Genomic DNA, 23,511 nt, shown 5'->3' with positions numbered 1-23,511 from the left:
ACATGATATTGAAAAGTCTACACAAATGCAGCAACACCTGCTCATAGGTTGTTTCTATGTTGTCCTATTACATAGTGACAAAGGTTTGTTAACAAGCATTCACCTGATAGTCAAACCTATGTGACGCTCTGACAGACTCCAACATTTGACCTCACGTGTGAAGTTTTGATTCAGCAATGAACTTGATGATAGTGGAAGTTCTTGTTACTTTGCAAGGCTGCTTTGAAATGCAATTTTTAAATAGCTGTACTTGATATTTGCAGGCTGAATTAAGTGTCAGGCGTATTCATGCACTAATGGCAGTGATTCTGCTAAATTATATACAAAAATGAAAATTCCTTTTAGAAAGAAAGCATGTTCCTTTGTGTGATTTTTAATTGTCAGCTGGGCAACAAAAGAAAATCTAGGAATTAAGGCTTGTGTTACAGCTTTCCATATCGAAGACATCAAACAAACAAGTTCATGAGTGCCACGTGGCTCGTTTTTGTTGCCGAGATTTGTATAAATATGTTTTCTGGCTTTCTTTCCATGATCTCAAGCAGAAAAGCTTTTATGTAGCTCAGTGGGCTTAATAGGGGTGAGAAAAGGGTAGGGAAAGACTGCAGGAAAGAAGAATGCAGATGTAATGTAGACAACAAGGGAAGCTTGGCTAAGAGACAACAAATGGAGGGTGAAGTAGTACCACAGTGACTTAGTTGGCATTGGTAGCCTGAAATTGAGAAGTAAAACTCAAAAGAAAGTTCATCAGGAAGGGCTGCTTTCCCAGGAAGCCTGCATGCAAAGTGTTTTAACATTGCAGTGTTGAAGCAGATGCATTTAACATTTGACTCTCCCAGGCTCAACATCCTTGGCTTTGGGGTACTTTGGAGATCATGTTTGTTACCTTGGGGCTGTTTAGAATCCTTTGTGTCTTTTCCAGGTAAGCTCAGGGTTCAGGCCATCCACTGGCTGTGTATGTACTCCATCTCTTTCAAATATGCATAAATAGCAGCCACTTCTGATGGAAATCCAGGAGTGACCTTGTATGAACTCTTCTTGTATATACTTTTTTGTAGGTGAGAGAATAAGTGCAGATTGAGATCTGACCAGGGTATGGAATGCAATATGAGCTCTCTGAGCTTCTCTGCTGTGTGTCACCTCCCTCCTGATATACAAGGTGAGAGCATGTTTCCTCCCAAACATTAGCCCTTCAATTTTACTGAGGTTTCTTTGTGAACAAGTAGTATTCAGAAAGTCTCCAAGGCTTTCCACTCAGCTTTTTTATCAGGCACATGGGTGATTGCATTTGTCTGAAAAACAAACTGTGCAATGCTTCTGCACCATCATATAAGTTCACACTTTTGCCCCATTCCTATGCGTTGTCTCACACTGTGGCACAAGTTCAAATGAGGAAGCTGAGCCAGAGCTAGCTTGAACTTGAATCTGAGGTCATCAGAGATAATCCTGTGAATGCATCAGCTTGGTGCTTGCTAGCAGCAAAGAAAATCCAGTGCTAGGAAAGGATGGGAGCCAAACCAAAAGGCTGCTGCATAACCCTATGGCTCATCTATGCATAAAGAACTCATGATGCACTCTTTCTCTCATGCCAGGACAAGAAAAATGGGAGAGGTCTAGAGGAGACAGAGCAGGTTGACAGAAGGTATGGAACAGTTTATGTCTTGGAAATAAGTCAGAAAACTGAGTGGAATATAAAAGAAGTTTATAGAGCTGACTGGTGCAGAAAAGATCAGTTTTATAAATCTCCCATCCAATACAAAGACTACAGGCCGTGTGAAATTGCCAGAATCCAGATGAAAATAACCTGAACGAAGGGGCTGGCAAGTGAATAAACCGTATCAGGTTTCAGCCAGTTGTCCCAGCTGCAAATATTTGGAGGCAAGGGAAGATTCAAGATATGCATCATGTGCTTATACTGTTCTTCACATTCAGTGACTGTCAGTTAATGCGCAGTGCTGAGCGTGGGATGCCAATGTGGTTGGACCTTCCAGTCTGGCTTCAGTTCAATTTCCAGGCCTAGTGTTGCCAGCTGAGGAAAGAAGTGGAGTTTTTGGAACAGATCCAAAGAAAGGTCACAAAGATCCTCAGAGGGCTGAAGCACGTCTCCTATGAAGACAGGTTGAAGTAGATGGGTTTGTTCATCCTGGAGAAAAGAAGGCTCAGGAAAGACTTCACTGTGGCCTTCCAGTGCTTGAAGGGAGCTTATAAACCAGAAGGGGAACAATTTTTTACATGTTCTGAGTGACAAACAAGGGGAAATTGCTTTAAACTAAATGAGGGGGATAAATTATTTACTCAGAGAGTAGTGAGGTGCTGACACAGGCTACTCAGAGACATAAATGCCCCATCCCTGGAGGTGCCCAAAGCCAGGCTGGATGGGTCCCTGGGCAGACTGAGCTGGTGGAGGGCAACCATTCCGTGGCAGGGAGTTGGGGCTTGATGATCTGTAAGGTCCCTTCCAACCTAAGCCAGTCTGTGATTCTATTAACATATCCATTGCAGCTCCGGATGGCTCCTCAGTGATGTTTGTTAAACAAAAAATGGGGATTTGTAAAAATAATAGAAGATGATGCAGTTGCAATCAGCAGCTCACATTTGAGAAATATCACTGCAACATACGTCAAGAGAATTTATGCATAGAAGCTATAAAAATGGATAATGTTTTGCAAATCTTCATCAAAACTGTGAATTTCATAAAGTCCAAGGGATTGACCAATCCAGGAGTTCCTTAAAGCAAGGGTGCTGATTAGGGAAATATTGCTTACTTTTCTGAAGTAAGGTGGCTTAAGACAGAGTAAAATGCTAAAAATATTTTTTTGATTTGCAAAATGAAATAAAGACATAGATGGAATTAAAAGGAGGAATCTGAAGATGAAAAACGGCTGAGTGATTTAACAGCTTTGGTGGATTTGGCCACTCATTTAAATGAATTAAGCAGCCATCTTCAATGTGAAAATCAACTCATCTGTGATATGTGTTCAACCATGACCACATTTGAAATGAAACTTAAGTTTTGGTAAGCTCAAGTTATGGCAAATAATTTAATGCACTTCAATACATTGGCCAAATATAGTCCTGTGAAAAATGAAAAATATGCAGCTGTGCTTTCCATTTTGATAAAGGAATTTGAAAATAGGTTTCAAGATTTAAAAAAAAAAAAAATAAAAAATCAAATTTTTGTATACTTGCACCTCCATTTTCAGTCAATATAAATACATTGCCTGCAAATTTTCAAGTGAATTGTATAGAGTTGCAAACAGACGTTCAACTCAAAGAAAAATGTGACCATGTCTTTCTACTAGACTTCCATAAGATCTATCTTACCAGAGAGAAATATGCCTTGTTTCACAGTCCTGCCTTATTCACAGCATCACTTTTGGGCAGTGTGTATGTTTGTAACAACTGTTTTCGAGGATGAAGCACAGAAAGCAAAAGATCAATAGTGAGCACCTTGAGAACTCACCAAGAATTGCAACCACTTCCATCAAACCTGACTGATACATTAATGAAAACAAAGTCAAATATCCAATTAGTTTTGTGCTCATGTTGCCTTCTTTTTTTATCTTTTAATTTAAAGGGGAAAAAAAAAAAAAAAAAAAAAAAAAAAAAAAAAAAAAAAAAAAAAAAGTGCTATTATTTATTTGTGTTAACTGTACCATATTTATATTTTATATGCAGGCCAACACAACAATTCATTCAGTGTGGCCCAGGTATTCCAAAGGTTGGATATCCATACAAGCTCTTTGGTAGAGGTTTTACTCAATGATTCAAATTTAGCATTTTCAATCCAGATAAGTACTGACTTCTGAGAATCAGAACTACATCCTTCTTCTCATGCCTTCAGTTTCTCTGTTGACAAGCAGAAAAATTGGGGCATGCTGCAGCTAGTCTGACAGCTGCCAAAAACGGGAATGAATCATAAGTATGTTCATTCTGTGTGATCATTGTTGGTAAGGGTGTAGAACTAATCTGGAGTCTCTCATTACTACTCTAGAAATAGATATTTGGTTTATAAAGGCAAGAACCGCAAAAAGCAGACCAAGAGCAAAAAATTGCACGTGAAGCAGTAACAGTAACTTTTAGTGCAATAGGTTTGGAGGAAGAGTCAGGAGAACACCTTTATTGACATTCCTAAGAAAATAATTTGAATGAGATTTCAGGGGATCGTGGTTCTTATTCTGCTCTATGCTGAATATATGTGTGGATAACTCTCGCCACAGTAGCACTGCATTATTGCTTTTTGTGGACCTATGCTCAGTTTTGAGCTCTGCTGCGAGTGAAAATGGACAACTAAGAGATATGGATGTGGAATTGCACAGACCACCAGGCATTTCTGACACAACCACACTAATTACTGAATGGCTTGTGCAGTAATCCTGCCTCTTTCCTGCAAATTCACTGTGCCAATTCAGAGTTCATAGAAAATGTTTCACATCCAATGTGACTCTACATGCAGGTAGTGCAAAACTGCACATGCTATCTTACAGCAGAGGGCAGCTTCTTTCGTGTTCCAGCCTCCTTAAACTAGTTTAGGGACAGAGCTGACAGTTACAGATGGGAAGCCTTGACCTATGAAATATTTTTGTTACACTTTAATGCATTACTGTTATACTGTGACTAAGTGATAAGATTCTCTCTGGAAAAGATACCAGTTTGCCCAGTTTTATGCAGAGCAGTTCCAATGGACTTTAACTTTCACTCCTAGCAGTCATCACTGCAGCAAGTAGTGCTCTTGTGAGAGGGAAATTGGGCCCTAAGAAACTTATTTTGGAATTATTAATTGAGTTGGTCATTCAGTTTGCCTTCAATCTCTGTTTGAAGGAAGGGACTTGCTGCTTAAATCTCTTAGAATTTCCTACAGACCTTTAAAAAGTTACAGGGGAAATAAAAAGCTGCAATCAGGTACATCAGAATTAGTGAACTGGATTTGACCAGCATCCACCTCCCATAGCCAGTATCAGCTGTTCTGTGGATGATGAACGTCATCCCTGCAGCTAAGGAAGTAGTAGGATAACTAGCACGGTCCTTTTCTAATCCCCCACAGACACAACTGGTGGTTCTGCTGCAGAAATGCTTGTTTATCTTTGAGGAAGTCTGTGATGTTGGCTATTTCAGCTCCTTGTCCTTTTCCAGTTTAGAACTGCCCGTTGGTGTTTGATATTTGTTGTTTTTGCCTTGATAGAAAATGTACAGAAAATACATCCAGTGCTCACAGACTCTTGTTTCAAGGGTTCTTTTTTAGTTTTTCTTGTTAGGAAAGCAGGAATGTTACCTTCTGTGGGGTATTTTATGCTTTGGGTGTATGCTTCCAGGCTGCTCAGTCTGGCACATCATAATGTAATGCAGTAGCAATTATACTCTGCTTTTTGTTGCCAAGTACCAGTATAGATAGAGAGCACGTAGCTGAACACTGACTGTAGCACAGCAGAAATTAAAGGCTGTCTTCAGCCCATCCTCTCATCCTGCACTCTTGTAAATGTTTATGAATATACTGACATTGAGATAAGAGGAAAATTTCCTACCAGCTTCATTTGCAGTTTAATCTTTGACCAGGTCATAACTGCTGTTTGTTTGAAGTGAAAGTGCACGTTTATCTTTTCCCTAAACCTCATCCATCTTGAAATCAGAATTCTGAGTGCAGTGAATGGGAGCTGAGCTTTCCTCTGCTTGTTGTACTAAGGAACAATTCAGAACATTCTCTATTATTGCTCTCTTAGTTAGCTTGGGTAAAGGTATCCCACTGAATTGCTCTCAGCAAGCACTTAAGTGCTCAAACAGGGTCTGATTGCAGTTGCTGAAGGTAGAGCTGTGTGAATGCAGACAGTGAAGCTCTGTAGCCCTTCTGGGTGGTATGACTGATTCTCACTTCCCCAAGTTTATTTCTTAACAGATGTTTTCAAGAGGCATTGCTGGAAGTGGGAGATGCCCCTGGACAGTGAAGACTGGCTTGCCCCCATGGTTTGAGGAAGACCAACTTCTGAGAACAGACAGGGAGATAATGACATCAAGCTGAGGGCAGGGAAAAAAAAAAACAAAAACCATAAAAATGGTTTTTATAACCATAAAAATCATTATTTTTAGAGTAGCTCCAGCAAAATACGAGGTTTTGCTCTTTATTTTCCTCAATTTTCAAGGGCACTAGACAGAAACATTTCAATCATTTATCTGACTGGGAGGTCAATGTACTTTTGAATAACAGGTGAATGGGGTGAACCTTATTTCTCTCCTCTTGGACCCAGCAGCCTAAATACTGCAAAAAAAGCATGTACACAAGACAGATATGGCCATGACAGGGACACGAGCTCCAGGTCAAATTTTTTTATAGAGAATGCCATGTGAATGCACAAACACATGTAGGAAGTCACGAGAAGAACTGGGTCTGCCCTTGCAAAGTTGCCTAAGCTGCTGTTTTTTTGTTTGTTCATTTTTGTCAATCCCAGCTGTCCTCTGGCTTCCCCGTGGCTTCCTTACCCAAGTCATCCAGCAAAACAGTGTACTTCAGAGATCCAGCTGTTGTCAGAGGTGGTGTGGCCACAGCCTGCCCCTCCTGATAGATTGCCAGGACATCTTCAGGGAACATCCTGCTGGATCATTTTTTTTTCCTTGCAAAATGAGATCCGGACTGTGGTGTTGGTGTCAAATGTGGGATAAGTTTGGCTGAATCTAAAAACAAAAAAGCAGATCAAATGTTTGAATATCAATATGACACCATTTATCATCATTAAATATGTAGGTTTTAGTTTTGGTGAGTAAGTTAATGTAGAATTTTGTAGGTGAAAACTTCCCAGTGTAAAAAGGTGGAGATCATTTTGGCAGCAGGAGTTAAGCTGGATTTCAGATACTGCCTGCAGATCACATAGAAATGAATCACTTGGTTTTTTTCACACGTTTTAATACTTGTGCAAGACTTTGCCTCAGTTGCAGTGGAGAGGCTAGTGGGAAGTAGTGAAGCACTTAGAAAGTTCCCCTAAACAGAAGACATGCAGAAGTTAATTTTTTTTTTTTTTTTACTGTAATTTAAAGAAACACAAAAGCATCAAAGCACTGTTGTGACCCAGAGGATCACACTGGGAGTGTTCCTGTGATTATTCAAAACCAGCAGAACATGAACTTCTAATGCTCAAAACAATGTAGTGTGCTGTGATAATCAGGCACCTTACATCTTGCCAGAGGGAGGGTGGTGCTAGAGGTTGTGAGACATGTGTCCTGCCACCAGTTGTCAGGATCACAGGGATGAGCAACACATTCTGACACTGGGGAAGCATTGTTCCTTCTGCTCCCCCAAAGCAGAAGTCAGCAGAAACAGGTCTTCTGACAGGTTTCACCTCTAGGGTATGTGTGAGTATAGCTTCTTGGTGACATGAGATGTTAAGTCACTTGATAACAAGGAAATCCTTTGCAACACTCACAAAAGAACAGCATTGCAGGTCTGCCCATGCTTTTTGGCGTATTCTTTGGATTTTACCTTGGTCTAAAATAATACTGACTTCTTCTGGGAACCATATCATAGCTGCCCAAAAGGAAAACAAACAGACCTTGGCAACAAATGCACCCAGGATTGGCAGTACTGTGAACTGTAGGGTATGACTCGAAGGTGAAGTGAGCAGCTCTCAGTGAAGGCTGTCCCTGTCCCAGCAGCCCCAAACCTTCTTGGACCAGGACTGATGTGCGTTCTGAATTCCCCTCTGCACACTGGTAGGAAACTGTTTGCCTGACTACTGTTGCAGTGTGTGGAAGGCTTGCTGATGTGGAAGCCAGTGTAGCCCTCTACCTCTGTGTTTCTGCCTGTACAAATGAAGGTAGACTTGATTCTTTATGTTTCCAGTGTTATGGGTCCTCATTAGCTTTGAGCTTCTATTTGCCAGAGAAGTCTGCTTGTCCCATGTGACACAAAGATTTGGACTGCTCAGCGCTGAGCTGAGCGCAGTGCCATGCGCCTCAGTGCAGGCACCTGCGGATTGCTGGCTTGGAAGGATTTGTTCCTGGAAAAATCTGAAGCCTCTAAAGAACGTTAAGTCTGCATTGTGTGTTTGTCAGTTTGTACAAAGAAAGGAACTGGTACTGCTTGTTGAATGCATGCTCACAGACAGCTATGAATAATGCCAATTCATGCTGGAGACCTACATACAGACTTACTTCCTGGGCACATATTAATCTGAATGATACTGCTTACAATGAGTAAGGAATAAAATATGGCGTACCCTTGTAGATCGAACGCTGGCTGACAGTGGAAGGGGCACTGGAAGTGCCAGCGGAAGATTACACAGACTGGTTCTGGAAAGACATTCTGGTCTTTCTAGCAGAGGTAATGTTAGAGAGATTGCAATTTTCCTAAACCTAGTGGGAAATGAAGAGAAGATCTCATCTTGTACACAGAGCTCAAGTTTTATTTCTGCAGATGTGCACACATAAGTATTCCTGATTTTATGGCTTATAAAGCCTGTCAAGCCATCGAATGGTTTCCTATTGCATCTATGCCATGATCAAGTACTGACAAGAACACGTTTGTTATGAAATTTTTGACACGCAATACGGCAATATATTGAAGATACCTTTTGAAAACATTAATAACAGGACAGTTATTAATATATCCCCCCTGTGGCGCAAGTGGTAGAAGTGCCGCTCTGCTACACAGAAGGCTTGAATCCCGGGAGTTGGACTCGATGATCTCTAAGGTCCCTTCCAACTCGCACGATACTGTGATACTGTGATACTGTGATACTGTGACAGTTGTTAAGTCACTTATCCTAACAAATGTCTTCGTTTCTCTGGCAATTTAATTTGCCTGGACTGATCACATTTGTTATCTGCCAATAATCATATACCTGGGTTATGCATACAAAAGCCTTTGCTCATGTGAAAAAATATCAGTACGAGTTACTTAACAGTACTGTGCAAATTCTACCTTGGACAAAGGCCCAGACAACTTGAAAGAAACCTTAAGGAAAAAGAAACACACGGAATCCCCTCAGTTCGACATACTTGCGGAGTTGGATTATGAGATATTCTTCTGTTGAATAAACTCTTGTGTGTCTGTACTTGATTAGTACCAAGCTCAATACATGTTGAATGCAGATTTAATTTTGACTTCTACGAAGTGATACAGTCTTAATACTGTGTAGAGCTAAGTAGTGACTTCTGATTTAAGAGCCACTGATGAGCAGCGGCCCTGTCAGCAGCTGTCTTTCTTCATTTTGTGGAATTCAGAACAAAAAAAAAAAAAGACCAACAGTCCTGTGGGAAACTGATGGTTGGCAGTATCTGGTTTCCCAGAGATGCTAATGAAGATACCTTGGTTGAATACAGGATACTTTCACCAAAACCTTACAGGGAAGATGGCTGCTACTTATGAACTGACAGAGGAAGTGTATTATACCATTAAATACTGGAGAAAAACGGGGAAAGTAGAAGAAACTGGGCAAGGCATTTGAATACTGTGTGATTTAATCCTCCTGAACTTGACTCACGTAAGTTGATATTGGTGGCTCTGGGGGACTTCACACTTCCCATATATAGCAGGATCCAGTCTGACAGTGCACTCAGCACTTCTCCTCACACACGTTGTCTCCATGTGTATGAACTGCTTTCAAACGGAAGATGAAACTGAAACCACAAATACTGACCAAAGTAGGAAGAAAATCATCAAAATTCCCTTTCCATTTGTGGCCAAAAAGATCAGCAGTTCTAAAGCATACAGTGGTATCCTAGCCTTTCTTTTTTCTCTCTTTTTGACAGAGGAAAAATCTAGTTCTGCCACAAGAAGCATTACATTGTATGAAATGTCAGGTTTTAATTTGCCCTGAGGGTTAAAAATGAGAAGATTCTTCAAGGCAGGACTTCTGTTATGCACATCTCCTATAAACCTGCCATTGCTGAAGTCATAGTCAGCTGAACATCACTGAAGAAAGGAAAGTTACTCAGAACCATTCATTCACAAGCTGGGAAGGGCAATATTCCTGCTGACTCATGCTTATAAGTAGTTTCTTTGCTCCTCCTGCATTCATTGCAGCTCCACCTCTCATTTAGTGCCGGTAGCCTACTATATTTAAACGGCTGCATTAGAGCAGAGGCAGTATTAAGGCTCATACTTTGGTTGGCTTTCTAGCTCTACGGGCATTTCCATACAGAGCTTGCTTCTCACTAGACCTGCAGGTAAAGGTAAGAAGGCTGAAAGTGCCCTGCCTGTTGTACTGCTGTTTTCTGACTGTCACAGGGCTGTTTCTAGAAAGACCTGCTATTTTTGTGTGCTATAAATTTGATTCTTTCCAAGGGCTTCCATTATGTTTGTGAGCTAACTGGCCTTCTGTGCAAGACTGAGAGTGCAAGTGGGGAAAAGAACTCCTAAAGGTTGTAGGAAAGTATAAAACTTAAAGGTTACCAGGAGCAAAAACCATTGGGATTTCTGTTTCTTAAAAGCACTGAAGAACTTAAACAGCTGTTGATGAAATGGATAAGTTGATGAAGAAATCAAGTTAAAGGAAGCTGTTATTTCTGTGATAGCATTCTTGTTTCAACCTGAGTATCACAGCAGCCCTTCTACTCTCTTCCACTGTTTATATATTGACTGCACTGTTCTAAGCTTTTCCTGTATTGTACATGCTTTGTGGTCCTTACTTGAGCAAAAGTCCCACGGATGCAATAAGGAGAAGTGCTTGCAACTGACTGATTTAATTTGACCTTTTATTTCTGCTAAAGAGGACTTAGTTCCACTGCCTTTGCTTTTTCTTTTGCTCACTTAAAATCTGTTTCAGTTGTGCAGCATGGAGCTACCAGGGGTTACACTTAGTGAGTTCCAGTCCCTCTAGGCTCAAGTCAGTGTCAAGAAGGTATGCGGAGGCTGGTCCAGGATGAGCTGGACATTTTCCCAAGACTGAGAAAATTATATAACATCACATCAATGCTGGAATGCTTTGGAAGCAGCAAGGAGATGAACTCCGGAGCTTGCAGCATTCTCCCAAATGGAGAGGAAGAAAAATACTCATTTAAAGTAGGAAGCCAGCAGCAGGAGCCTGAGCGGTAGTGATGAGTGTCACTAAACTGACTGAATGTGAGAAACTTGAGTCTCCCATGCAGCTCAAGCTTGCATTCGGTTAACTAGCTTTGTATAGAGTTAAATGAACTTCAGTGTGCTGTATGCTTTTCAATAGTCTCTGCAAGAATAGCTTTTCATCTGTTGCACTGCTGAGGTGTATATGCAGACCCCTAACTATGACATTCTGCATAAAATAATAATAATAGCAATAAAAAGAAACAGTTTTAACTTTCCATGCCATAACAAGTAACATTTGAACAAGAAATGTCTGTTACACTCTGGGCAGCTTTGTACCCCAAAGTCAGTGTAGCCTATATGATGAGAGTAGCTGTAAATAGGTTCAGCAGCTGGTTCATTTTGCACTAAACAGTAGATTTATTAACTATAAATAATAGAAATGGTAGCCTTAGGATGTGGATAGGACATTTTTAAATGGTAAAATAAACAGAAGCAAACCTAATAGTTAATCTTGTGCTGATAGATTTGTCCAGCATAAAAACTTCAGGCAACAGAAGATGTCTCACTACAGTGGTCATAATGGGGTTTTGTGAACCCAAATCTTGAATAAAACCATGGATAAAAACAGTCACGTATGTGGATGGATCTAGGAATTTCATCAGAATAGCAATTGTGCTCATTTAGCCATTAATGTCTAGTTTGATTCCAGCAAATGCTCCTTTTTCATGTGCCCAAAATATAGGGAACAAAAGAGGAGGGTGACTTGAGGAGTTATCACCAAGCCTGAGGCTGCTGGCTTTGTGCTGCATTTGGGGTGGTTGGGAGGAGTGGCTGGGAGCAGCGTCTGGAAGCCAAGCAACTTTCCCCTACAGCAAACAAGGCTGCCAGACCAATGTCCCGTGCCTTTTTTGTCCTGTTCAGGCTCCCCCAGAAAAGTTCTGGCACAGGGCAGCATGACAAGCTGTCAGGCTGCTTCCAGCTCCTGCTGGCACTGTTGCTTTGTACAGAGCTGGGTCAGTTCAGCAGCCTTGCTTCCAGCAAATATCTCACAGATGCTGCTGGATTACCACTGGGTGCAGAGTGCACTCAGTCTTCCCATGTGTGCTGCTGCAGACTGCTGAGGAGCAGAAGCTTTCCAGAGCTCTCGCTTTCCACTTTCATATTCCCAGTAGTTTAACAGAGAGAAGAGATGAAAAAAAAAAAAGAAATTATCTTACCTACTGCAGCCACAGAGAGGGAAATAAATAGCTCTTACCATGGAGAAGAAACAAATCGCTGCCAGGTAAGTGCTGTGATTTAGGATGATTTGAGTGAGCATCTTACTGGTTGCACCACTGTCCTGTCCCTCTGATGCCTCAGGTCATCATGGGTGCTGGCTTCCCCCAGTTTTGACTTTGGAGCTTTGTGGTAGGGAATTATCTGGGGATATATTCACACAGCAGTGGTAATGCAGGTTTTGGTTCATGGCCCTACCCAAAAGGCCGTGGAAATGCTGGGCCAGTTAGGTGTGCTTCTGGGGTGGATGTGCCTCAAGGGGTGGATGCACACCCCATATGGACACAACATATGGAAAAATTCATCTTTTGTAATATATACATCTACCTATGGGTCACAGATAAGCTGAGAACTGAAGTTTCCAACTCTTTCAAGCCAGAAATTACTTGAAGGCATGACTATTATGTCTTTTATGTGGTTCAGGCAGAATGCATGAGAATGCCTTAAATTTACAGTGAAGTGGTAGTTGGGCAGTAAGTAGGCGTTATTAAACTGTGTTGCTAAACTTTGGACAAAGCTGCTAGTTCTACATTCCTCTCTGTACTTGGATGAACCCAGTCCTCTTGGAATAGCTATCGCTCTAGCCCAGGGATGGTCACATCCTGCTGCTTATCAGAACTGTCACATCCTTGCAGGTGAGCGCACTAAGGTCTTCTCCTGAAGCCTGGGATTCTTCAGATCCTAAACTTAGCAGTGGCTTCCTGGCTGCTCATTCAGTCACTGGGCCTTACTGCATTCAAGTAGTTGCTGGTGACGTAAATGTCAGGCTTAAAGGGGAGCATTGTGCTTGTAGGATGGCATCTGCTGCTGCAGTGCTTATGTCAAAGGCAGTGATGTGCCAGACTTATGGGAGCATGCAGTGCACTTGCCAGAAATCTTGCTGTGCTTGGAAAGTGTGGAGAGTACGCCCTGCTGAAAAGAGTCCTGCCATTCAGTGCATTTTGTCTTAACTTTCCAAATGAGAGTAATATTTTTAAAGGCTGTACCCTCTGTAGGATAACACAAAAGCTTCTGCTGAACTTTAAAAGTCTCCATTTTACCATGGTAAAAGTAACTTCTGACTTTCGTGGACTAGAGACAGTGTAGCTTAAAAGTGGTTACTTAACATTTTGAGAAATGGCAAAAAAAAAAAAACAAAAACAAAAACAAAAAAAAACAAAGAACAAAAAACCCAACCAAACAACAACAACAAAGTATGAAAACAAACCTTTGATTCACTATCCAGTGAGTACTTTCATAACAAAATTAGATGTTTTGCACATTCCACTCTCATGACAGCTTAGCTTCCAAGATAATATTGCTGCATATTTAAACTTCTCAACTTTCTCAAACCTGAAACTCTTTTCTGGAAAATGAATTAAGAGGGCATCCACAGGTTCAGGAACCAAGTTAGCACTTCTCAAACAGTCCTCTCGCAATGGAGCAGCTCACGTTTGAAACTGCAGCCAAGGGACTTATTAATAAACGCACATGCAAATGCAAGAAGCGAAAAGCACTGGTGATGAATGGGGATCGTGATAATAGTCCTTTTCCACATAGCAAAGGCAGAACTGAAGTTTTCATTGACAGGCTGCAACATGTCAGGTACTGCATTCAGAGGGTTACTGACGTCACTAGCTGTCTTGAAGGGACTGAAAACCATGTGGGAGACAGAGATATGAGTCGTCTCCTTTTTCTGTGATATAATCTGGGAATCATCCTTTCCTTTCTAAGAAGGGGAACAGATAAGTAGGCCTGTCCTGTGGGGTGGGTGGAAGCATAGTGTGACGGTGTGTGGTGCAAGGATAACACTTTGGATCAGCTCTCTGCTGCGGTCTAGAGACAGACATGTTTTTTTGTCAAGCAGAAATGCTTCAGAACTACTCTGTTTTAACAGGTTGGTTCCTGGGCCTAAATGCTTCCAGACAGGGAGATGTACTCAGCATTGGGCAGGCACCAAAACAAGAGTGAGTCCAAGCCAATTCCTGTGGTGATCATAGGTAAGCTTTCTCTTCCTTATGTTCTCCAATGCCATTACTGCTTTGGACTTGTCTTCAGCTTTTGTTCCATGTATTGGTACCCAAACCATCCCTGGCCATCATTTCTGGCTCTTTTCTCTGACAGCAAAGCTTCATGCAGATCCAGATCTGGGTGGTAAGAAGCAGGGAACCAGGTATTCAATAGTGCTTCTTTATTATTATCTTATAACAAATATGGTAAACTTTTGGACTGGTGCTTATTTGGGCATTTAGGTGTTTAGAAGGGTTTGGAACCATTGCACTGTGAGGTAATTACTTCACAGGAAGGAAGTTGATTAGTAGTGCTTGATTTAGGGGATGAGTAGGTGGTTGGTATATATGCATATTTTCTTTTTATTTTGTTTCCCATCATTTGTTTAGGAATTGCTAAAATGCTGTTATAGGGTGTTTATTGTTGTTTGTTTTTGTTTTTTCTAAAGATTTTTTTAAATTATGCATGCTGAATCTCTTGGGATGTATACTGATTTTATACAGAATTGAACAGAATGGTAAAAAGCTGCTGTTTGTCATCAGTTTTTAAAAACAGGTTATATAGTAAATGTATTGTAACCCTTCTGACAGGGGAGGTTTGTAGTACAAGGTGAGCAAGCCTAAGTGGTGACATGGACACCTTCTTCTGAGTGAGACACTATGAGCTGTGCTCCGGCACAGGCACTGGACCCCAAGCTGTGCTTATGACCGTGCATATCCAACTTATCTGTGGCTTAGGGAGAAAATCCTACACATGCATATTCAAGTGTTGTGCACTCAAGTGCTTAAATTTGTCTCAGGGACCTCCTAAAGCAAAGGACCAAGTTGAAATGTGTAATGTTTCTACCATAGCTGCAGTTTAGTTTGCTTTTAATTTCTGGATAACTTTCCTGGGAGTGGAATATCCCAAATACTGACCCACAGCAGACTTTGGCCCCAGCTGTGGCAGGATCTGCCCTTTTGCATAGCTCAGCTCACTGTTAGCCCAAGCCTCACCATCTCTGCTGCCTGGAGAAGTGGCCTTTGCTCAAGTGGTTCACATACACAGCACGGGCACTGTGTCAGCATGACCCACTGCAGGCTGCTGTGTCACTTCAGCTCCCCTCCCCTCCATCATTACTGCATTATGTAATGCTTGTTAGTCACTCCGTTGTGAGCAGCTGTGAGCCAGAGAGGCTGACGGCTCGTCATCCAGGCTCTGTGAAATATTAAACGTGCTGGAGAATGGCCATGTGAAAAGTTTCCACAAGCTGCTCTTGCTGGGCTCTGCAGTTGCAGTCTTTCCACTGTCTGCAGGAGGAGGTCAGCTATCCAGCAGTCAGAAGTGCTATATTCTGAGGCACTCTTGGCACGGCAGACTTTTTTCCTTAACACACTGCCTGCAGTACAGACTGGGGCTGATTCCAGTAAGCGACCAGTTTCCAGATCTTTAAAGCTGATGAGCAGTGACTGAGTTTGTCAGCAGGCCAGAGCTTCAGAGTGGGGCTGGGGAGCAGAAGGGGGTATGTGAGGGCAGAAAGACTTCCCCAGCTGTGTCTGATGGATTATCTGTAGCTTGAAAATACAAAGTTTTCTCTTGTGTCTGAAGTGTGCATCTTAACCTTTGGTTTGGTCAGGATCCTTCAAACACTTCTTAAAGGGCTGTACTGTCTGCAGGAGTAAAAAAAAAAACAACAAAACTCCATTGTGTCTCTTCAGGGAATGGACCTTCTGGAATCTGTCTCTCATATTTGCTGACAGGCTACACTCCTTACTTCAAAAGACACTCTCTTCATCCTCATCCCATTCTTCAGAATAAACTAGAAGAGGCAGCAGATGTGTCCATTTTGGACCAGGTTTGTATAAAGACAAATTACTTTGTTAGCAGAAGCTGTTAGTTTATCAACATAGTGAAGTACTCAGGGGGTTTATTATAAGTGATGTATTCATCTGAATTTTCAGAGTGTGTAGAAAGCACTCAGAAAGAATGAGTCTTAAGAAAAGCATTCTAGTTGTCCAAATTTCCCTTGTGTGAAGTGCCAGCACTGCTAAGATCCTTAAGAAAGTTCTCAAACAGTAACAGGGGCTGTATGCAATTAAATGAACTTCACAAAACTCCAAAAACACTGTCTGGAAGGATAGCAGTTATAAACAGCCTGCTGCCTGGCAGGACACGCATTCAGAGCATCTGATCTATCTCTCTTTAGGATTTGGAGTATCTGTCTGAAGGTTTAGAGGGAAGGTCCAACAGCCCAGTGGCTCTTCTGTTTGATACCCTTCTGCGACCTGATACAGACTTCGGTGTGAGTGCAGAATCTGTGCTCACTTGGAGGCACGAGACTGAAAGAGCCATCCCCCACCTGGTCCTTGGCAAGAACCCTCCAGGAGGTGCCTGGCATGTATGTTAACCAAAACCTAACTAACTGCTTACATCTGTATTTTATAAAATAGCCAAATGCATTGACTGGAGAGTTGAAGGTACTCCAATGTGTTACTCACACATGCTTGATTTTGCATGTACAAAGAGGTGAAAGAGCTTAAAAAGGGTGAACAGGACTGGCATTAATATTTCCAGTTAATTGTTCTTTTTGGAGAAAATGGATGGTTTCATCCATGCCAATGCATCTAATGAAATCATTGGCTTCTTATGTTGTGAGATATACTGAAACTCGAGTTACACTTAGCTTCTTACATTAAATAACTGAAAGCCTTTTAACTGTTTCTTGCTCCAGTCTATTGAGGGCTCCATGATTACCCTGAGCAGAGGGGAATGGATGGGACTCCCAGATCTCCAGTTCAAGGACTGGCTAAAGCAAAAGAAAAGGTGAGATACTTGTGGTCTGATTTCTTGCAAGCATCCAGATGCTATTTGGGAACTTGGAGTGGGCTGGACTTCTTGAATGCAGCTGCCTACCTGTAGTGGATGATTCTGCTGAGAGGAAGGTCACTCAGACTATTCAGAGTATGAGTTCTTCTGGACTGTTTGACTTCTAAGCTACTGCTACTGACCCTAATGATGAATACAATAATCTGAGATACTCCACAGCTTCTCAGATGCTTCTACTCTGTAACAGTTGAAGCCTTAGAGTCTAGTAATTGGAAGTGAAATAGCAGTGATATACATGAGAGAAAAGCGTGAATGAGTGGCAGTGTTATTAGGGATGGGATTTGTATTAAAATTTTTCCTCTGTCCAGCAGCCTCCAAATCTGATTACTAGCTCTGTATACTGGGAGTAACTTAGCTGAAGTCAGGGAAAATAGATAAGCCTCCTGTAGTAGTGTCGGATTAGATAACACATTCAGTGGAATTAGATAATACATTCAGTGGAAGAAATGAGGAATTCCAGGCTCTTACTTAACTGCTGCTTGACCTTTGTAATATATTGCAGGGGCCTCAGAAACCATAGAGCCACAGCAGAAGACATTGCTCAATACTACCAGCACTATGTAGTGAAGAAAGGGCTGCAGAAGAACTTTAGATGTGGGACTGCTGTAACCTCTGTGAGGAAAGTGAGTGCAAAGAGCATCTCCAACCACGCACAGAAAGATCTACAGAAGAGTGACTTGCTCTGGAACTTCAGTGAGGAGAATATGGAGGTCTTTCAGGTGGATGGATTTGTCAAAACTGTCAAAGGTGACAAGGAGCCCTTCACTGTCTATGCAGAGAATGTGGTCTTAGCTACAGGAACATATGATAGTCCCACTTGGCTCAGGGTCAAGGGAGAGAACCTTTCCTATGTCCATCACAAGCTCTCTGCCCTAGAGGAAGCAGTGAAGAACAACAGTATTGGTATCACATCAGATCCAGTTTTGATTGTAGGTGCTGGTTTGACAGCTGCTGATGCGATTCTCTTTGCTCACCACTGCAGTATTCCAGTAATTCATGTTTTTCGGAGACGAGTCAGTGATCCAGGTCTTATTTTTAACCAGCTACCCAAAATGATGTACCCTGAATATCACAAAGTCCATCAGATGATGAAAGAACAGTCAGCTGCTTGTGCTGGGCCCTATGAGTGCTACATTAGCCTGCCTGAGCACCATGTACTATCTTTTGGCAAGGACAAAAAATGTATCCTTCAAGACAAAAATGGCTGCCAGAAAGCTTATAAAATTTCCATGGCTCTTGTTCTAACTGGTTCAAATCCCAACCTCTCCTTTCTACTGAATAATGGCATTGACTTGGCAATGGACAGTGACCAACCAGTCAATCCCAAGAGGAATCCCATAGATGTTGACCCATTCACTTATGAATGTACTCAGGAGAAAGGGCTTTATGCTCTAGGGCCTCTAGCTGGAGATAACTTTGTACGCTTTGTACAGGGAGGGGCTCTGGCTGCTGCCAGCTCTCTCTTAAGGAAAGCAAACAAAAATCCTCCATAACAACAAAGGCCACCTATGCTAACAATGTCTGAATGGGTTACTGCCGTTGTCAGAGAATTTGGTATGTACACACTTAAATGAGAAACCCACTCTTGCCATTCTTCAGGATTATGCAGTTACTAAGTTCTTGCTGAGTTATTTGGAAAGGTTACATCACCAAACAGAGTGAGTTTCATTCATGGCAGTAACTTCATTCCCAGGGTATTCTGCTCCTTTTCTACATGGCTGTGTATGTAGGCAGCAGGGGCACTGAACCTTCCTCCTGGAGAAGTGGAGGGTAAGATAGTGAATGCTCTTTTGTGTTAACACCTCCCAGGTTTCTGAAAGTTGAAACGAGGAAGAATCAATGTAAATTACTTCCAGACCACAGGCTGACAACTCTCTGTCTGTCAGTCTTCCAGTGTTTGTGATGAAGAAAAGTAATCCAGTGTGGTTTTGATTGCTCCTGTGGCTCAGTTGTATGTTCTTATCAGATGAGAACTCACTGGAAGAAGTGCAAATATACTGGCACAGAAAAACAGACAAAATGCATCATCTCATTGATGACACCAGCAACATGTAATATATAATATCCTTCTATTCAGAAGTTTTCTTTAATGTTTTCTCTTCTGGGAACTGGCAACACTGATTTTACAAACATCTGGTTTGCCATCGTGCAGCTTTCTGCTAACTCCTGAAATGCCGTGGCCAAGTTCTTGACAGCTTCTGCAGAGACAGCAGAGCTAAATGGGAGCTGCTGGTCTGCCATGAAGCCCTGCCCAGGCACTGAGTGGGGCTTCTGCTGCAGAGTGCTTCAGAGAAAAGCAATATGGCATGTACTGTAGTGTGAATTTCTTATGTAATGTCATCTAATAATAATATTGTGTATTAAGGGGAAATGGCACAGTCACTTTTTGATCGTTTATGGTTAATATTATGATCTTTTATATACTGGTTTTCTTAAGAAAGATATTTTTTAATTGACAAAGCATTTTGCTACATGCTTTCAGACAGGGTTTTGAATGAGCTGGGATGGGTGGGAATGATGTTTTGTGTTACCAACAGCATTCCCAACAGACCTGCAAGACCTTCTGTAGCTCTCTTAGGAAAAAATGAGAGTTATAGCTAATGTTATTAAAACAAAGGCACTCTGCTTCCTATGCTGTAATGAAGCTTAGTGATGTAACAGGATGCTTCACAAAGCACTGGAAACCAGTATGTATGGAGACAGTGGCTGTTCTGAAGTGGATGAGCCTCCAGTTGTGTAGGGAGATGTGTAAGGAGCCTGCCTGTAGCATTGCTGTATCACACCTGGATGCCTTTGCCACTGACTTCAGTGGAATATTTTTTCAATAAAGTTATTTCAGACTTATTCTCAGTTTGTTTGCTTTTAACTCAGCCTTTAAATCTCTGACCAAGTCAAGATCATCAGCTTCCTGATAAACATTGTGATGTGTTTTGATGTGTGCGTTGAACCCTGCCTCATTCCCCTCTGTAGCAACACAACACCAGATTTTTCCATGTCTTTGCAGACACTTCACTAAAATACCCTCTTCCTTCTGGGAGCAACACTACAAAATCAACTTATTTGCCAAGCACTTTGTTCTTGCCTAGGAGGTGTTTGATTTTTTCCCAGCTGCTGGCTATTTCCTCTTATCCAGACAGATTCCAAGTCATGTCCTATTCCTGTAAGCTGTAAGATTGCTTATGTTGAAAAGGACACTTAGGGCTCTGTTCCAACCCCACAAAAAGGGTGAGGTTTGAAGTTAGACATGGTTGGTCAGGGCCTTTCTGGGAAAATCATGGAGTGTATCCAAGAGTGGAGATTCTACCACCTCTTCGGAAACCCTATTCAGCCTCTGACCACTTTTGTTTTTTGTATATATATATATTCATCATAGATTATGAGCCTGCAGTGTGCACTTGCAGAAGGCAAACTGCACCCCATACTGCATCAACAGAGGGGTGGCAGCAGGCAGGGATGGGATTATCTCTCTCTGCTGTGCCCTCACGAGGACCATCTGGGGATACCTGCGGTACTGTGCCCAAGTCTGGGGCCCTTGGCACGAGTGTGGAGTTGTTGGAGTGGGTCTGGAGGAGGCCATGGAGAAGGCTGGAGCACCTCTCCTGTGAAGACAGGCTGAGGGAACTGGGCTTGCAGACTTCTTGCCTGGAGAAGGCTCTGGAGAGACCTATTTGTGCTCCTTAAAGGGAGCTTATAAGCAAGAAGGGGAGCAACTTTTATCTGCTCTGATAGTGATAGGACAAGGAGGATGGCTCTAAACCAAAAGAGGGGAAATTTAGGTTGGGCATTAGGAAGAAACTCTTTACTCAGATGGCATTGAGGCCCTGGCACTGCTGTCCAGAGAGCTGTGGGTTCCCCATCCCTGGAGATGTGCATAGCCAGGCTGGATAGCGCACCCCCCTGGTGGGGGTACCCAGCCCACAGCAGGGGGGTGGAGCTCGACAATCTGTAAGGTCCCTTCCAATCCAAAAGCCATTCTATGATTCTACATTTAACAGTACTAATGTAACTGCCTCATTCCACTACAGTTGAAGGAGAAATGCCTTTGCCCCTTTCTGGGCCATGTGGGAGGCTACCTGACGTCCTAGCTTTGCGAATCGTCCTTCATGAAGAAAACACCCTGTGGGTTTCCAGCTCTGTGCTGCTCTTTCTCAGCTGCTGACCTGTGTTAGGAAAAAAAAAGAAAAAAAAAAATCAGCAACTAATCAATGTTCACCTTTCTAAAAATAGCATTTTTTATCAGCTCTCAAATTCCCGCATCAGAAGTAAATGAACCAGAGAATGAAAGCCTAAGGGCAAATTTAAAAAAAAAACACAAAACAAACAGCCAGCAAGCCCGGGAGCATTGGGCATGTTGGGAGTATGGGAGGTAGGAGTGGTGTGGAAAGAAAAACTGCTCTTCCCAAAGTCACAGCATTTGTGCTGATCAGTTCCTCTATCCCACATAATGTTACTATGATCTACTTTGCCCTGTAACAGAGAGCTCCTGTCTTTGGTAGCTGCCTGTGTCAGGGGCTTGTGCTGCTGTGCTGCAAATAGCTGACCTCTCTGCCCAGGAGGGGTGAGCCAATTGCCTGCCCTGCTTAGGACTGCAAAGCGGTTTTCATGGCGGGAGGACGCTTTGGAAATACCCTGCCCTGTCAGATGTCCTTAGGAGCCATGTGTTTTGCTTATCAACAGTGAGATGCCCTCAGGGCAAGGCCGCACAGTGCTGACCCAGGCCTTGCTCAGCCGTTGGTTTCCAGGGAGACAAATATGAAGTCTTGTTCCAAAACAGTGGCCATGGGAGTCAGTAGATGGCTGCTTTGTTATGTGTGGGACTCATCCCACTGGGAACCTTGGCCTACATCATGGGAAAGGTACAGTGACCAGGACAGTCCATCCTGGGCCTCCCGTACACCGCCATACAGAGATTCTTGGCATCACCCAGGAGCGCTGGAAACCGCCATCGCCTGAACAACAACAAGGAGTTAAAGTTCAACACAGTAAAAAAGAAAATTGTGTGCTGCTATTTTTATTTTTTCTTGAGCTGATGAGTCTTCGTAGTCAGGGCTGATGTGTTTTAAACAAACACACAGGTGTGGCTTAATGACTGTACAAGTCTCAACTCAGGTACCTCATGTTGTGCAATTTACTTTGTGCTCACAAACATGCTGCCTCTGCTTTTGGCTTTAGTGAAGGACCCAGGGGATGTTGGAGCATGTTCACTGTGCCCTTCAGTTCTCTGGGGAAGGTTCATCTCGTTAAAAATAAGATATCATCTTATTTCACTAGGTCTGGGGACACCTTTAGTTCAGTGTACACTTTTTAGCCATACATCAATGTTTCTTAGAGCACTGAGCTAAATCCAAACCCAGTCCTGGCCAGACAGCTCCACTCATAAGGCCCACAGGACATCCTGATACACTGCAAGCTCCATGCACCCACCAGTTCCATGGCTGGTTTTTGAGACCTGCTAATATCCCCATTTACAGAGGCACAACATAGGCAGCTTCCCTGAATTTTCCACAAAATGAAGAAGCCTGAATTTAATTTTCCAGCCCAATTTCTGCTGGGTGCATTCATTTCTTGGAAGTGCAGCTGATGGCTCTGGTGTTAGGACTATGCTATAGCAGGATGGCAAGGAGAGAATCTCACACAGCTTCACCACCAGCTGGAAATACCTGCCTGGCAGGCAGAAGCACTGTTCATTGAAGTTTTACCCCACAGATGAATTTCCACATCACAGACTTGCTGGAAGCAACAGGGCTGGGGAAATGACCGCAGGAACTGGGACACAGGTGGGGCTTCTGACTGCAGCCTGGGCATGGGTAAACAGAGCTGTTTTGGGTTTGACTGCTATCAGAGCAGAGCCACTGGCTGGGAAAGTGGTTAAACGTGAGCTGGATTTTGCAAGGAGTTGCAGAAGATCTGGAAAGTTGTTGTGAGTGAATAAAGGAACTGCTGGTTACGAACTGGGGATTTTGGGGTGTTATGATTGTGCCTCCAAATCTGAGCCACACTCTGACAGCCTGCTGAACGTTTTACCAGGGGGGAAAACAACCAGAGGGCAAACAAAGGGCAGGATGAGATCATTCCTTTAATGGCAACAGAACTGGTGAACTAGGAGAGCTTTGCTTTTTTTATGAGACCACAGACATGATTTTGGGCCTGAAACACTCATTTCTGTTTGAGAGCTGGCTCAGCAGAGCAAACTTCATTTGTAGCTTGGCACTAATACCCAAGTTATGCAGTCTTACTGTAACTTGGAGTCAACAGAGGTCTCAGAGATCAGAAAGTGACTGGTTTATCTTTCAAATGAGAACTAGGAGCTTGTATGTAAATATACATATATAATAAAATATAATAAAATGCAATAGAAATAAATAAAAAAAAGAAAAATTGGTGTTTTTCAGAGG

The 23,511-nt window shown here is 42.5% G+C and overlaps 1 protein-coding gene across 4 annotated transcripts; it reads left to right on the top strand.

Moving 5' to 3' along the window:
* Nucleotides 1–10,036: 10,036 nt before the first annotated feature.
* On the top strand, nucleotides 10,037–19,960 carry OSGIN1 (oxidative stress induced growth inhibitor 1). 4 transcript variants are annotated; one of them, XM_072346487.1, is made up of 6 exons: nucleotides 10,037–10,155; nucleotides 14,139–14,241; nucleotides 15,949–16,085; nucleotides 16,437–16,628; nucleotides 16,962–17,053; nucleotides 17,619–19,960. In XM_072346487.1, exons 2-6 carry the CDS (start codon nucleotides 14,157–14,159, stop codon nucleotides 18,607–18,609), a joined length of 1,497 nt encoding a protein of 498 aa, XP_072202588.1. In that variant the 5' UTR covers nucleotides 10,037–10,155; nucleotides 14,139–14,156; the 3' UTR covers nucleotides 18,610–19,960. The 4 variants fall into 4 exon arrangements, with proteins under 4 accessions (XP_072202588.1, XP_072202590.1, XP_072202591.1 ...); XM_072346489.1 differs by having other exon boundaries at nucleotides 10,085–10,149; XM_072346490.1 differs by lacking the exon at nucleotides 10,037–10,155 and adding an exon at nucleotides 12,065–12,269.
* The last annotated feature ends 3,551 nt before the right edge of the window (nucleotides 19,961–23,511 follow it).

This window comes from Excalfactoria chinensis, chromosome 11, assembly GCF_039878825.1.
Source record: "Excalfactoria chinensis isolate bCotChi1 chromosome 11, bCotChi1.hap2, whole genome shotgun sequence".
NCBI classification, from domain to species: Eukaryota; Metazoa; Chordata; class Aves; order Galliformes; family Phasianidae; genus Excalfactoria; species Excalfactoria chinensis.
The sequence above is the reverse complement of the archived record's forward strand: the minus strand, read 5'-3'. Positions and strand labels throughout refer to the sequence as shown.